Source organism: Diplotaxodon limnothrissa, linkage group LG12 (genome assembly GCF_057381915.1).
Source record: "Diplotaxodon limnothrissa isolate DT_005_m linkage group LG12, D_limnothrissa_male_GT1.1, whole genome shotgun sequence".
NCBI classification, from domain to species: Eukaryota; Metazoa; Chordata; class Actinopteri; order Cichliformes; family Cichlidae; genus Diplotaxodon; species Diplotaxodon limnothrissa.
Window position 1 is genome coordinate 23,203,915 of NC_140607.1, and position 17,404 is coordinate 23,221,318.

Below are 17,404 nucleotides of genomic sequence, written 5' to 3' on the forward strand. Positions count from 1 at the left end.
AGAGCTCATGCTGTGTTGAAGAATAAATGTGGTCATACCAAATACTGACTTTGAAGCTCATTAGAACTTTTACCTTATATACTGTATTACCATATGTGTCTGTTATAAATCACTGCTGTTATTTCCCATTTTCCTAGGAAAATATGATGAAATGAAGGGTGGTTCAAGATTTTTGCACAGTACTGTCCATGACAGTGAATCTAATATGATCCTGGCTCTCACTGAACAAATACCTGAGTCTCTTTCAGCTTCTTTCCACTATAAAATCGGATCAATTTCAACACATGTGCCTAAACACTTAGTAGAATTTTTGAGCATACTTTATCTGATCATGTAATAAAATGAGCATAAACATACAGATTACATAATGAGAATTTTGCCTGAAAATGAATTTATATTGCCTAGTCTAGACTGAAAACAGTACCTAGACCTAAAGCTTAATGTGAGAACTGAAGGAAAACATAACAAATCATGTCTGGGAAAAGTGTGTATTATGTTACAAAACATGTTAATTGCAATTTATTATAGAGTCATTTGTAACTATAATTACAAGTTTATTTTATTTGGAACAAAGCTGCCGATTGTACCGTTTATGTTCTCATGGTGTCTTGCAGCCTGAGATGCACTTATAGTAATTACTCAGCACATACAATATGTAGCTTCTTATTTTTCTCTTTCTGTCAGTCCAGATGATTTTTCACACTGTTCCAGCTGCCTGCCTGGGTATTATTCAACAGTGCTGGCTCGCCTAAGGATGAGTGCTCTTGGCTTACACTAAGATATTTTTGGCAAATAGCAAAGAATAGTAAAAAAAAAGATGAAAAAAGAGACAGAGTGAAAAAAAAGCAGAGACAGATGAGCATAACGCAGTGTTTTTGGCTTGAGAATATCTAGGGGCTAGATTCACAGACCCCTAATATTTTGGGGGGGATTTTTTTTGGCAAAAATAAGAGGATATAAAAAAAAAGACGTACAGAGACAGGTGCATGAAGCTGGTATTAGGATATGAACAGTGAATACGACAAGCCAAGGATGACGGCCATCAGCTTTAGCTGATCTTTGGCAAATAGTACAGACCGTGAAAGACAGAGACAGGTGAGCCTAGTTTAGCACTCGTAGCTTTGGCAAATGATCAAAGGCATATAAGTGGCAATGGCAGCTGCACAGAGAGAATCTATTAGTACACAGGGTTTGTAAAGAGCTGTGAATTTCTGTAGCTACGGTGCAAGTCTTATAAGTTCTAACACACGGTAATGTGCCATATTTTCACTGTTTTCAGTAGACCTCCAATTTATTTTTTCCTATACATTTTTACTAAACTCTCCCTCTTATTTATATTTGCATTTGAGTTTAAATTGGTGCAACATATAGAATACCTAGCTCTACGTTCATGAATTAGGCTGTTAGGTGTTCATGTCTACCATCACCAGAAGCTGCTTAGCATCACCCAACAACCACCGTCCATTGGATTATTTGCACTCTCTCGCCCACATTTCTTGTTATGTCTTCACTATGTGCTTGATTTCAATTTCATTTCCATCTGACTTAAAAAGCTAGAACTTGGATTAATTGTTTCAGTCTTCTGACTTCAAACTGAGAGTTTATATATTCACATGTTTTTAATCTGTTCAATATGAAACTTCGATGATGCCTTATTTTCCTGACATTCGCACACAAACACATCATCCGTGCCCCCTTTTTTTGGCTCCAAAACATCTTAGCAATCCAAATGTCAGCATTGCTGCATTAACCGCCATATTTTTTGTACCTCCCACCCAATGACAGCTGGGATAGGCTCCAGCACTCCTGTGACACTGAACTGGTTAAGTGGTTAAGAAAATGTATGGATGGAATTTCTAAAACCATGCAATGTTTTTGTAAACAAGGAATCTGATTTTGTCTTTGGGTTTCAAACACAGAGTCATTCAAACATGTTGTTCTTGTTACGTGGCGGTTCGTTCCAAGTAAGTATGCCATCCATACTGGGTTTCAAGTGTAAGCTAAAAACAGGCAGTGCATCATTATATTAAAGTATCAGTGTTGCCCACAAACAGGTAACTGACACGTACTCCCCCAATTATGTAACTCATGCTCTCTCATGTTTCTCATATTTCTTAGATTTAAGATTACATTGAGATATATAAGTGGTCTGTTGGGAAATGTATTTCTGTTCATTTTAAAGCAATTAAAACTAATCAATTTCACTCCTAGAAGTCACAATTAACTTCTCTTCACACATCACTGTTCTCTGTGCACATGTGCTTGCTTGTGTTTTCTGGACAGACACGTGGCCGTGCACAAGCATCGGCATATCTGGTACAACGCAGGGATTGTGTCTCTGCTTTTCGGAGAACACAACATAAACAAAATGAAAACGTATACCCCATCTCTACGTAAACTTCCCTCACACAACCCCTTCCTTGAGCACAGGCCAAACTTCCAGGCTCAAAATAAATCAGGCAGCTGCTTGCGTTTTATTTTATGTGAGCTCTGTGCATGTATGTGTGCTCGAGTGTGTGTGACTCTGTCTGCAGGGTTTCTGTGCATGGAAGGAGTAGACAATTAGGTGTGCAGACCACTGCTGTTCTCTGTCAATGGAGAATGAGTGTGAATTTATTATAGGGTGTTCAGGTGAGCTAAACATCCCCTTCTGACTTATGTGCATGCTTGTGCATTGTGGGGGAAGGGGTCAGTCCCACTGTAGTAAAACATCAACAGCACATCTGCAGCAATATCTTGAGACATACACGAAATCTCATATCTGATTTTGTTTATCTATCCCTTATTAAGGTCTTTTTGTGTGGCCTCCTACATTCATGTGTAGCCCTGGCTATATAAGTAGCTCATTATTTCAATTTGTTCATTAATATTGATAGTTAATTGCAAATGTTTAATGTGTTCAAGAATGTATACAAATGCCTGCAAAGTATGTGATGTGTGTCAGTTAAATGCACAACCTTTTTATTTGTATTTTGAGGTTTATGTCATTATTTTTGATATGGTATTGATATGTACTACAGCTCCAGTGAACCCTGAAGTAGTCTCAGGTAGAGGGGTGGGAGTAAGTGGGGAGCCGTGTGCACTCTGCAGGAAGCGAGAGAGACGAGAGCTGAACAGTGTCGAGTGAACGCAGAGTTCATAGAAGGGCGACAGACGCATTTTCGGGTTAACGGATAGTTAACTGGAGTCGAGAACTGTTGTACCCTACTGTGAGGTAAAGGTGGATTTTGTCTGACACTTGTACCCAATGTTATTGTGTAAAACGGATTAGCGCTAACACAGCCGCTAGCACAACTGCTAACATAGCCGCTAGCGTAGCCTAGCATATTCGCTAAGCTCTTGTTCTGCTCTGTTTTTATTTATTAAGCTAATGCTAAGATTGAATGTTATCGCATGTGAACTGGCATTTAGCGGAGTTGTGTGATTCAGTAGGAGGAGACGGACGTCTTGCTGGTGGTCAGAGAGGTCCCTTCTGCTGGTGTGCTGAAGTTATGTGTTCACGTGGGAGCACGTGGAAAGGACGACTGTGAGTGCTGCTGCCGCGGCCTGCTGGTAGCCGTGACCCAGTTTCCCCGCTATCCCCTTGAACTGCCTGGAGGTGTGAGTACTGTTGTTTGCACGTGCTTTTTATTTTTACTGCTTGGCAACAAGTGAAGCGACCATATTGTTTTAGGTCCCAACGCACCCGAGCCACGACTCAGGCCTGCAACGAGGGGTTTGCTAGCAGAAAGACTGTAGCACTTGAGGTGTGTGTGTGTGTGTGTGTGTGTGTGTGTGTGTGTGTGTTTGGTGAGAGTGCGTGTGGGCCCACAATATTATTTGATTATTTTGTTTCTGTTGAGGTAGATACCTTATCATTGTTTAACAAACTTTATTGATTTTACTTATTTTCTTTGTGTTGTTAATTCAACATTCACTAAAGTGGAGTTAACTTTATAATTGACCTGCTTGTGTGTGATTTATTTCCATGTAGTGTAGTTTTATTACATATTTAATACCATAAGCATTAAAAAGGGAGTATCAATAGGAAAGTAACAACAGGAACCCAGGGCCCCTCTCAATAGAACGTGGGACGGGTGTTACACATGCATAAGAGCTTTTAGAAAAGTTATGTCATGACCCCACCACTATTTAGAAACTCTGCAACAAAGAAAAGGCTTGTCAAACACTGCAATTATCCTGTTTGAGGCGCTTTCAACAGTTGGAGATCTCCATGCTGATTAAAGAAGAAAACAAAATTAACTTAGCACAACACAAAAGCTGCTTTAAATCCTGTCTTCTTTGCATGATCTAAATAATGCAATCATTTGCTGCGTGTTCCTGTGTTGGTGTAGGTACATCAGGTCAACTGTTTCATTTTCTCCCCCCTAACAATCTCATCGGGGCCTTGACACTGTGCCATTACTAGAGAAAAACACTCAAACACACACATGAACGTGGGTCCATTAAATAGTCAAATGGGCTTCGAAAGGACTTTACTGTGGGGAATAAACCATTTAGCCAGACACTGGCAGTCGAAGTGCATAACAGTGAAATACAAAGGTGGTTTTGTTGAGGCACGGGGTAATTGGTTGAAATGAAGAGTTTAATCCTTTGGTGTTCCTTTGCAGAAAATAATGATATCGCTAAAGAGGTGAATTTAAGTGCTGAAACGTATTACACTTCACCAGTGGGACCCCTTTAGGACAAAGCCATCACGCAAGAAGGAAATGTCCTTCTGCCTTAGTCATTTCTAAAACAACAAAGTATAACTACATTGTCTTACCTTTTCCTTCCACCCTGCATTCAAACCTCTAGTTCAGAACTACTGTTCATTCTTTAAACCTTCCTCAACTTACTCTACTTTATCCTATCCACATATCTTCCCTCTTTAATGCCTTTCTCTGGCACCTATCCCTGCTTTTAAAGAAGGACTCATGAATGAAGCTGCCACAAATTAGTCAGCTGAGAGAAAAATAAGCTACACCTATTGTAAGTGCTTAAGTCACTTTGAATGCAAAAGCTACGTTACACAACCACATATGGCTTCTATCATTTGTAATTCTAAATGTTTAGAAATATTAGTAAATGTTTCCGCTTTGGACTGATGGTCAAACACAACAAGGAGTTTAAAGATGTCAGTTAGGATTCGGCGAAGTTGTGTTGCGTCCACAACCAATAGACTCCGTGATTAATCGAGAAACTATTTTACAGATTGCAACCCTGCAAATTGAAAGGAGTGTACCAAAACCTAACCAACCATTTCTCTGAAAGTCTATTTGCATTCATGCGTGGTATGTGTGTGAGTGTGCTATGCACACATGTGCGCCACATGTCTTCCCCACAATAAAACAGCCCATTTAGCAAACAAGATATTGGGTGTTTTTATTGGTCTCATCAACCGGGATTCAGTTTGACGCTGAAGATAAGAACGGAAAAAACGATTCATTGAAAAAAAAAGAAAAGAAAAGACAAAACAAACTCCCAGAAACTTGGCTGCATTTTTTTCCACAGCTGTGCGTATCAAATCCTAGTATAGTTTTATAGAGATATATGAATCTAAACAAGGAGTAGTGACGTTTCAACATTCTCGCCTGGTGACATTATTGCAAGGTGAATTATGTCTTAAGTTGCAAGCAAAGATCTCAGGTAAACAGTGATGACGAATCTGTCTCCATCTCTGTTTAAGTGTTGTGTTTTCTCATTTTCAGCCTTTTCTCTTTCTTTTCAGTGTCTCTACCAAGCTTTCTCAGCAGGAGTGCAACAAAAACACTGGTTCTGTTTAACAAAAGGCCATCAAGGCCCCAAAGCTCGAGAACCAAAAGTGTGTTTTGAAAGCTATTATTCATATAACAATACAAAGTGCATTCCTAGACCAGAAAAACAAATCAGGCAAAGACTGAAGCTTTAAACAAACAAACACTAGATTTATACTCACTTTTGTCAGCATTCACTAACTCAGGGAAATTTATTTTTTCAGTCTGTCATGAAAATATAAAAGGATAAACAAAATCCTTCTTAAGGATTGGATTAAAGATTTAAGTGATGCTTAAAAGTCTGCAGAACTGATCACCCACCTTGTGATAAGGTAGCAGACCCACAGCAACGTAACTGAATTCAAACTGAGGGAGATATGCACAGCTGCAGTTGAATATAATCCGGCTCCTTGTGCAGAGATGAAAACCACAAAGTATGACTTAATTTACATTTACAATAAAACATCAAACTTCAGTACGTCAAGACTTGACAAAAGTACTAGTAGTTAATCCCTTACTTAAGAACTTAGCAGTAGTCAGTTTCTTTCTACAAAGTACAAAGTCACTACGTTATAAAATATTTAGCAAGAAAAACTGATCAAAAAGTGCCGATAATACTAATCTTTCACCTGTTGCTCATTCTAAAGATTTTGTTTTTACTTTATGCACAGGGTTATTCATTTGAACTTTTCCAGCTGGCTCAACTTTTTCTTGCTCTGATCAGTTTAAAGTGATTGATCTGAGCTGGGATAGACGGAACAGCAAGAAATTTCCACTGATGTTGTTTTGGCACCTGCTGCTTGCCATTTTGGCAATGCTTGCTTCACTGTAATGTTTTCCCCCCAAGAAATAAAGAAACTCTCACAGACAACTAAATGAATGTTCGTGTGTGATGATTTCCCTGGTAACCATGGTATTTGCATTCATGCATTTACAGTTAATAAATCCCAGTTCTGTTCCAGCTTTTTACTGGATGAAGAGGTCAGTCAGTGCCAGGATAATTTGGCTCTTTATATTTGCCATCCTTAAAAAAAAATTTGTAGCCTGGACATATTTAGCTTCATGTCAATTTAACAGCCTTGTGTAGAGAACTTTACTTTTACAGCTTTTCTTTTCTTGTTCTTCACACATCTGCTGTCCATCTCTTCTCCACATCCACCTCTTTATTTGGAAAACGAATAACAACCAGTCTCCCATTCAAAATACACACATACAGACACCACATGCATTGTTGTATCGCCGCACTGCTCTCATTCCTTTTGCTCTTTGACCCAGTGACAAAGCCAATCAAAATGTGTGGTCAAACAGGAAGAAAAGGAAGGACGAATGGGCGATAACCTATAAACGCTAACAGAAACAAGGGACTAGACTGGTTCTTTCCATTATTCATGCAAACCCATTAAAGATGGACCACATGTTGACCCAGGGATGAAACATTTTGAACACAGACTACGTCAATCAAAGTGCCAGTTAATGTCAGCCATCAAACACAGAGAAACCCAGACACTCTGATTTTATTTCTCATTGTAAACGGTGTTTGGAGAAGGGACACAAATTGCTGTCAATCTCAAATAAACTGTCCCCAAAGATGTCCTCTAATCGCGCAGCTTTCATAATAAAATACGGCCACATGTTTTTTACCACTGATAAAATGAATGATACTCGATATCATCCAGCTGTGTGGTAGTTAATAGCTGAATGGTGTGTTTTAACATGCTCTCTAACAACAACAACTTGTGGTCCCATAAAAATGTCATATGCTGGAAGATCTCTTAACCTCGGGTGCAGTAACTTCTTGATTGCTTGCTGCTATGAGCGTTGGTTATACAAAACCAGTCTGACAGTATCCTGACTAATCTGTATGTAACTGTCAGGGAAATCAGTCAGTGAGAAACCTATCGTGGTGTTTTATCAGTTTGCTGAGAGATTGGAGGATATATTCTAAACAAATTTTAAGGCAAGGATAGAATGACAGCTACCGCTTCCTGCAAAATGATTTTGGTTTCAGCTTCAGTGGCTTCCATATCGTTGTCAGCAAAACTTTGCGACTTGCCCCAGGCCATCCATCTTAGCCAAGTGTTATTCTAAGACCTGTTTCTCTCATCATAAAATAGAACTAGATCGTGAATATCTGTTGCTCACACTGACACACATGCACACTCACTAGCCCACACTCTGTCCTTGAGAAGCGGAAAGCCTTATAATATTAGTGTGTGTGCTCTCCACCACTCAACCAAAAGTAAACATCTATGGTCTGTCGTCATTTGGACACAAATTAGAGGCTCACATAAAGTGAGGGGTGAAAAAAAGGAAAATGACCAAGAGAGGACAGAATGTAAAATCTGAATTGCGTGAGAGGGAGAGATGCAGAGGCACAAATAAACATGCAAACAAACAAACAAAAACAGATGAGCATTTCTCTCTTCACCCTTAATCCGAAAGTACAAGTGTAAAAGCCCTGAATATCTTACTGGGCTTAAATAAAAACACACATATGCCTACAAGTGCCGCCAAAAAACAGACAATTTGAACCACATGAGATCCACTATGATCTAGACGCACTGATACACACACACTACAACAGAAATTCTTGAGATAATTCAGCTCCGATGTACAGGATTCCACCAGACAGTGAGGAGTAAGCCTTGGGGGAAGAGGTGATGGGCCACATGTTGATGCTCTCCATGTGATTTTAGCTCTCCCGCTTCCCTTCAGGGGACAAGCGATCAGGCAGAACTAATGGCGTTGCTGTGTGTTAGAGGTAAGATTATCTCCTACGACAACAGTGAAAATCTGCCTGGATGCAGGATGTCTGGGGTTGAAAGGGGAAGCATGAACCTTAAATCTGATGCACAACTGGGTTGTTTGGGACTAACTGAAAGGGAGTGCACGGATCCTGTGTTGTCATGGTGATAAATGTATACCCACTCAGGTTCACGCATTAAATCATTTCAAGGTGATGTGGCTAGGGTTTGGCTTAACAACTTCAGACACACAGAGCGTGAGGTCATGGCTTACTTCTGCAGAGTGAGGCTGAGGTTGCCAGTGCAGCTCTTGATTTTGTTCTGGGCCTCCAGGTGGTTCATGCTGTCCGTGGAGATGCCATCAATGGAAAGAACCATGTCTCCAACAGCAATACCACCTTTCGCTGCCTTTCCGCCATCCGTCAGCTGCAGAAACACAAAAACCACAAACAGCATGAATTGCTGGAAATATCGGGATTACTGAGCTGGCCGGTGGGTCAAGGTGATGTCGGATGTCCACATTCAGCCTGTGTTTATCAGAGGATTTATGGATCTCTTCTATTGCATGAGTATTTAGAGAAAAATAATGAAAGACCTAGGTTCTGCACCACATGATGGAGGGTCTACTTTAGGCTCACTGATGTGTTTTTAATAGCAGGAGCCTGCAGGATTAAATTACTTTTGTGTGTTCTTTATTGTGTGCTGTCTTAATGGCCTTGCAGCTTGTTAGAGAAAAGAGTTCAAAGGTTCTCAACCACAGTGTATCTGAGAAAAAGAAAGAATGAACATGGCTGTTTATCATTTAAAGATATTTATTCTTATTCATTTTTTAATGCCTGCTCTATACATTACAGTAGCTATGCGAGTTGGGAACATGCCACGAATTGATAATGCAAGAAGGTATTTACAGCTTAGAGCAAACAGAATCAGTGTAACACAAAGGTTTGTGGTATGATATTGTGATATCTGCCTCTTTGAGCAAAAAAGAAGCTAAATTTTACACTTTCTTAAGCACTACTGTGCAATAAAGATGAAGTAAAGTGAATTTAGTGTCAGTAAAAAGCAATAACGCAATTATCCCCCATGCAAAATGTTGTTAAAAAGGTGACAAACAGATAATGGGACGCTCCGTGGTGTAGACACATACCTTTTTTATGGGCTTTGAGGAAACAGTAATTATTAGCCAGACATTTCTCACTTTACACGCATCATAAAATTTACATACACGTTTCTTGTCTCCATGTTTCAGTGTATTCCTTCATCTTCAAGCTAAACCTTAAATATGTAAACAGTCTTTAATCACTCCGCTCTGGAGGAAGTTGGTTAATTTGAAACAGATTCAAGCAAAAAAACCAAAAAACCAACGATCTGGTACTGAATACCGGTTCTGCTGTTCAAATGGGCTTCAACATACACAGGTGCATATTTTGTAAACAAGCTAAGCATTTAGCATGCGAGTAAATGAGCTTAACGCCACATGAAAATATAATCAGATCATTTGGTTGAGCGTCTAATTATACATTCTTGATTTTTCATGGACTGCGCACAGAGCTGCCTGTTCCTTTCTGATACATTTCAAATTATGTGTTATGTGCTGTTATGTAAGAGAGTGTACATACTTTACTAGGAGGGACAGATTAACTTAAATGTGCTTTTACACACTCGTGGAAAATGAACAATCTAATATTTTTATTAGCAGTGAAATATTGAAATAATTTTTTCTATCTTTTCTGACCAAAACATTTTCTAAAAACGACCTTCTGAGCATGAAGGTACTTAAAAATATTCAATTCACAATCTACATAAAAATATTGATGAAATGTTTATTTCTAAGCAACTAAATTAAGCGACTAGCTTTTTGTAAGTTCTGTTGTTAATTATATGGGACTGAATAGTGTTAGCAACGCCTTGCAGATGTAGTTCTGTCCATTCTTGGTCACACAGAGGCTCTAAGTGTGTCCAAAGTGGAGTGAGGTCATTTGTTTCTTTTGACACCACACAGACCACTTCCCTAACAGCACACACAAAAAAGCATACTTTTGTAGAAGATTCTTAAAAACAAATGCGTCTCCTGCTCCCTGACTATAGATCACTTCAAGTATAGAAAGACAGTCAAGGATGGGACAGTGTAATATGGGGTTAACTGTGTTTCCTTTGCCTTTATCTTTGTCTCTCGCTCTCTCACAGACACACAAGCACACACAAATACAGACAGACACAAGCAGGGCTAATAAAAGAGGCTCTGCACCCGGATTAGCGTTAAGGCTCTGCGGCCCCAACCTTTTATAGTCATATTAGCTCAACACACGCAACATCACTCAGCACCGCTCACTAGCACAGAGGGCAGGAAGAAGAGCATAATGAGAGATTGACATAACGTTGATTAAACTGGTATGGATGGCGAGGAAGGGAGAAAAGAGAAGGAAAAGAAGAAAATGCCACCGAGTAGATATTATGCTGCATGTTTTGACCCATTTCCAGGGGTGTATTCCAGCTAACCACTCTGGCACTGTTATGGCCCAAATGCTCACCACAAAATGTGCTATTATATGTTTTCCCCAATTAGTGCTAAGGTCCTCCCCCCCTACCCACATAAATTCCCTCTCCACATACAGACACAAAACACGGCTCTGTTTCTTTCAGAGTAAAAGTAACCTGTTTCCATACAACCGCCTTGAATTGATTTTAAAGCTACTCCATAAACAGTAAAGATTTTTGTGAAGATTATTTATTTTGCTTGTATGAATTTATTGTGTATGTCTTAAATCCACATGTCTGAAGCAATTATTCGTACTGGTAAGAAATCCTTTTGCAAAGGCAAACATTTGTTCAAAATTAATACGAAGAAAATCTTTCAAAGCTCAAAGTCGTCTCAATGTTTATATCAAAGAAAGTGAAACGCATCCAAGAAAATCAGACACAGAAATCCAAATAATCTATCTATGCAACAAGTCAAGTACTTGGAGACTGCCAGGTTATTTGATTTATGGCTCTGTTGCTTTGGTCATGACAGAAAACAGCAGCTGTAACACTTCAGATCTAACACAAATATGACACACACATGCATTACACCAATGTCAAACGCAAACGGAACAATACTTCAGTTGACAGGGAATGCTGAAAACTTGAAATGTGTTTTCTATAATCTTTTCTATGAGAAACCAGTACAAAAGCCTTATCCACCATAAAAACTGCAAAACAGCTGGCAACAGCAGTGCCAGTGACTTTTCTTTTCTGTTTGGCCCAAAGATTGAGCCACTGATGTCAGCGGCTATGGGAGAGGCTGTTACAGAACTGTAAAAGTTCTCTAACACTTACCTGTATTTTATATTATTTCTAAACATATTTGCTTTTTAACTCCATGTCTACATATTTAGGGTGGTGTGGAAACCCTCGTAGTTCAAGTGGCAAAAAGAATTTGCCTTTAAGTGGGGTTTTTTTCTTCAACAAATCAACAGACACTATTGTGCAAAAGTCACCCCTCATTACTTGTTGCTTCCAAGGAGCCAGACTTTCTTGTATTTTTAAAAAAAAATTGGTCTTGAGCAATAGTTCTCCAGACTTATTTAAGGTCTTAAGGTTTTTCTTTGGACGTTGGCTAATTTTTTCACTCAATTTCAGCCCTACCTTGTTCCTGTTTTTCAGAGGGTTTTTTTCTTTAGCTTTGTTAGATTTAACACTGACCTATGAATCATTCAAGCATTCAGGGACCAACTCAAGGAATGAACCAGTCTTGTGTCTACTCATAATAGACAACTTAGGAAACAACCACTTTTAAATGATATCTTCAGGAAATTTGTTAATCGCAGCCTGTTTTAAAAACACACAATTTGTTGGAATTTCTTTATTTGAATCTATGGAAAAATGTCAAGACAACACAGACAGATATAAAACAACTATTAGCACAAAACTTCAAACTTCCATGTGTTTCTTGGCATGGTGTGCAGTCTGTCCTTAAAAAAACTGAAGAAACTGTGGTGGTGGACAAGTGGAGAACAAAAGAATTGACAGGTCTAAAAACAGCCATCTACAAGAGATAAAGAGTACCGTATTATTCAGACTGTAAGGCGCGCCGGATTGAAAGATTTGAGAATTTGAGAAAATTAAAGGATTTTAAGTGCGCCCTATAGTCAGAGAAATACGGTGTGTGAAAAAAATATGGAAAATGCAGCAATGACCTGACAGGACCTGAGAGATGTGTCTGCATGAAACCATCATCAGTGAAAACACACAATGGAACACTGTCAGTGATGGATCAAGGTGACTGTTGTCTTGGTTTGGCACTATATAAATACAACTGAACTGAATTAGACTGGCCTCCCCAGAGCCCAACCTGAACAATAATGAATGAAGCAGTGTGGGGTCATCTTGATAGAGAAAGTAACAAAAGGCAGCCAATAGTTATTTGAATGTCCTTCAATAACACTGGGAAACTATGAGTAAAATCAGAAGAGCCTTTAGCTTCCAGGCCACCTTCTGTGGAAGCAGCTGCCAATTCAGGACACAGACACACTCTCTACTTTCAAGATTAGGCTTAAAACTTTCCTTTTTGATAAAGTATATAGCTAGGGCTGGATAAGGTGGCCTACACTGCTGGGATCCTCTCATAATGAGTGTTTGCGTCTTCACTCATCTTTTTTCACTCATGTATTCATACATCACTTTACATTTAATTAGTTATTATTCATTTCTGGCTCCCTTCCACAGTGTACCTTTGTCCTGTCTTCTTCTCCTCACCCCCAACCAGTCACAGCAGTTAGCAGCTCCTCCTTGAGCCTGGTTCTGCCAGAGGTTTCTTCCTTTTAAAAGGGAGCTTTTCCTTCCCACTGTCGCTAAAGTGCTTATTTGTAGGGCTCATCTGACTGTTGGGTTTTCTCTGTTAAACATTGTTATTTTTGAACATGATTCAATAAGCTGCTGTTGTTATTTTCCTAGCAAAATATAAAGAAATGAGAAGCAGCTCAAGACTTTGCACTCTGTGTGTGAAATCCAGCTGCCTTACTAAATATTCATGCAAAAGTAAAGGGGTCAGTACTTGTGTCATCACTGTTCCAAAACAATGAGAAACACACATGCCGTGTCTAAAAGCCATCTCCTACGAACTTGCTCTTATGCTTCCAGCGATGTCAGGTTTCAACACATATGCTGTCTGATTTAAGTTCTTAAAAAAATCTGGTTTCAACACATAGCAATAAGAGCTTACTGGAGTGCCGCAACATTGTCTGCTTTGAGCACACACTGAACATTTTGAGTGCTTTGAACAATGCCTGCTTTCAGCACAAGTAGTGACAAAGATGACAGGCAGATGGTTCGCATCGCACTCTCTGAGAGCTTGAGACACAAATACTCTGTAACTCGAAAATACACAAAGCTGCTTCCATATGGAAGCCTTCAGTACTGACCTATTTTCCTTCAATTTTGCTGTTTCAGTACTGGAACTTATGTTATCTTTTAGTAATGTCATGACAAGAAATTACCCTTCACTCTATATATTGTTTTACTGAAGGGTTTTTAAAAATTATTTATTTTATTGATGTCCACTTATTTATAATCAATATTTATTACCATATGTTGAGACAGTATGTTTGGTTTTTTTAATATATTTTTGTGCATAAAGTCCACTTAGCAGCAAGTTTGGCATATCCTCCAACAAAAGTATAAGGGCAACAAGAGTTTGATGAGTTGTATTACCACATCAACAAGATCTTTTCCTTTACACTGCCTGTTTATATCAGACTTCTGCATGAAAACAAAAAGAGTCAATGCTTAATATTCACTCGACTCACTGCTATTACTTAGCAGCACAGCTTAAAATCCCAGTTTTTCTATTATTTTACAGCCAGTTATTTTCTATTAAATGCCACTGTACCAACATTTGCAGAAATCTACTTAGGCACTACTACCAAGGTATTTCCAATTCTCCAATTTTCTCAATAAATGCTAACATTCAGCTACTGTTTGCTCTTTCTTTCGTTAATTGTTTTAATTCACTTGGAACAGGATATCCTCAGCTTATGGCACCCAGTCAAATCATAAACTTGCATGTGTTGCATTGCTAATAATGTTTCCTGCTGGATTTTTTCCTAAAATTAAATATATAAAAATTATTTGATTAATGTATTTGTTACACTGCAGTGAATGAGGACTGGAAAAATTGTACCCTTCGAAAAATATGAATCTAACAACACAGAAAACAGGAAAGATAATAATGAAAACGTTTGTTAAGCACAAGAAAAGTGAAGAGCAGTCAGAGTCAGAGTAATAGCAACAGATATCTCCATGAGAGATTCACATAAACAGAAACAGAGAGAGGTTTAAACAAAGAAAGAGGAAGATTAATAAAGTGCAAGGTCAGCCATCATGTCAGCCTACTTGTATGGCCCAATCAGTAACACGTAGTAAACTGTGAGGGAATGTTTCATTCGCAGTTTATGGCCCTGAATAAAGTAAATCATGCAGGTTTGTCAGCAGGATCTTGAAATTTTATGAAAAGGAATCTGGTATTCATCTGACAAAATCCACTGGTCTTCGTCAGCTGTTACGAGTATTAGATTCGACTTGATTTGGCTTCAGACTGGTGCTGGCAAACTCACTCACTGGGGTTAGAAGTCGAGTCACTGAAAATTGCAACGGATAAAAGAATCTAAAGCCACAACATCACTGAAGTATAGAAATATACACGTTACTACACATAAACATCAACATAACCCCCTGAAAATGAATTAAGTATGAATATTTCACACAAATATTAGACTATAAAATTGCAAGTAGAAGTAGAATAGACAAGGTTATATCAGATTGAGTTCCCACAGAACTGTAGTGCAGTCACACTGGCAAAACCCACAAAACACATTATACATAAAAAAAATATCAAGCTTTGGACATTAGGTCTGTCGTGCTTGCAATTAAGCAGCGTCCCTAGTTAGCACAAGCTGACTGATGTGGGTTCATGAGTATTATTAAAATTCAGCTGTGCTCTTTTGATTTGGTTGCGTACAGAAAAGTGGAAGCCAAGTTATTAATCTGTTATAGGTTTTTATCATAATTACAACTGTAGCATGACTTTGCTCGTAAAAGAATGCAAAAGTTGGTTTGCTTTACATTGGTGCTTTAGTGCCATCTGTAGATCCCCAAAATTTGTAATGGCCCAGTGGCTCTAAGAGTTCAGAGAGACTGGAACTGAAGAAAAGCAAATAGAAAAATGTGTGTTTGACCTCTCAGGCCCACCGTACCAATTATTCACATGAAGAAAATACCAGCTATGTTGATGCAGCATCAACATAGTTTAATAGATCAATCCAACATATGACAGATCAACAGCTTCAAATGATATATCTTTTTAAGTAAACTGGGTGAAAAAATTAGTAGAAGTAGACGAGTAAGGATAAAAAAAAAACTGTACACACCAGGAAAACCCAGACAGTGGGACACAATATTCTTCCTGGAAAGCATTAAATATGTCATATTTATCAGTTTCATTGTAAATATTAGGGGACATTTACATGGAATGAAGTGAGGATTTATAAACCCATGAAAACCATATAATATAAAGCTGCACTTTGCTAAACCAATCATGAATAAGTTAGCTTTCACATCCAGCCTCATTAGGAAGACTGTCATGGCAGAAAGGACATTGAAAGGGCAGGAACTGAGCTATATGAACCCAGGACCGGATTTATTTAGTCCCATATGATTTTAATATTTAAGTGGCCCTTCTTTAGCTATTTTGCAATTAATCTAATAACCTTGATTTGGGATAACATATATAATTTGTTTAATATGTTTGCTACAGTCAACATCTGATAAAATCTGGGAAAACATTTATTGTTGTGTGCATCAACTGGGTTCTGGGAATAGAGACTTCTTATTTGTAACCCATGAGCTTCAAGAATCACAGCCGCACATGTCATTAAGAGGGAATCAGGCATTAGGAAGAAACATGAATCACAAAGAGAGACAGAGTTGGTGCTTTGGGACATAACTCTTTTCTTAGAAAAACATCAGATCAGCTTAGTGTATAATATACTAACCTTTAGATTGTGTTTGTACACTAAGACATGCAGAACAAGTCTATAAATCTATGTAGGAAAAGACTAAGGGTCTAGGTTCCCAGTACATTGTCCAAGCAAAGCTTAACAAAAGCCAAAGAGAACAGACAGATACTGCTGTTACACCAGATGTTTTCTTGTGCTTCTGTCAATCTTTACAGTCAACCAATATTAATCTGAATAAACATGATCCAGTCAGGTGGCCAGCATCCTGAGAGGAAGGCAAAAATGGCATGATGGGTTTAGCAGCTACTGTGGAAAACACATTATAGCCACAATGGGTTATTCTAGTCTCTTCATTGTGTGAATTCACTGCAGTGTGTTATGATTTGGCTGTGCTGTTCTAAGGGCTCATAAAAGTCTTCTTTTAGTCTATTAAACAGTCTATTGTTTGCAATATTAACGTGTTTTGAAAAAAAAATTGTAATACATTACCACTTCATGGCAAAGAAATAAGTTAATCCGTTACTGGTGAAGTCAGAAATGTTATTGTAAGGTCAGCAATAGATTCAAATATCCTAACACAGAAGAACGATGAGCATATTTTCTAAACATGACATGAAACGCATATAAGCATGTGGTACAAGTGACATCATAACTGGTGACATCATAAAAAGCCACGATAAGCAAATGCCAAATATTGACAGGAAACATAAAATTTCACAGATTTTAATGAGAGTAAGATTAATTCTCACACTGCTGGGACTACAGAAAAATCAAATGTGTAACAGTTTTCAAATATAGCATTTTCCAACTCACACCCAAACACATACATACTGACAGATTGATTTATGGAGGGCAAATGATAAGTTGTTGATTCTGGCTCTGGGACTATTTAGCTAAGATACTCAGAGGGAAGCATGGGAATTGTTTTGAT

The 17,404-nt window shown here is 38.4% G+C and overlaps 1 protein-coding gene across 3 annotated transcripts in view; it reads right to left on the minus strand.

The window, feature by feature from the left end:
• LOC146621343 (PDZ and LIM domain protein 5-like) overlaps window positions 1-17,404 on the minus strand; it is a 70,886-nt gene that overhangs the window by 47,163 nt on the left and 6,319 nt on the right. For all 3 annotated transcript variants that reach the window (XM_085367350.1, XM_085367348.1, XM_085367349.1), the window contains exon 3: window positions 8,754-8,905. In XM_085367350.1, the coding sequence (XP_085223476.1) occupies window positions 8,754-8,905 (152 nt within the window). The remainder of the gene's footprint in view (window positions 1-8,753; window positions 8,906-17,404) is intronic.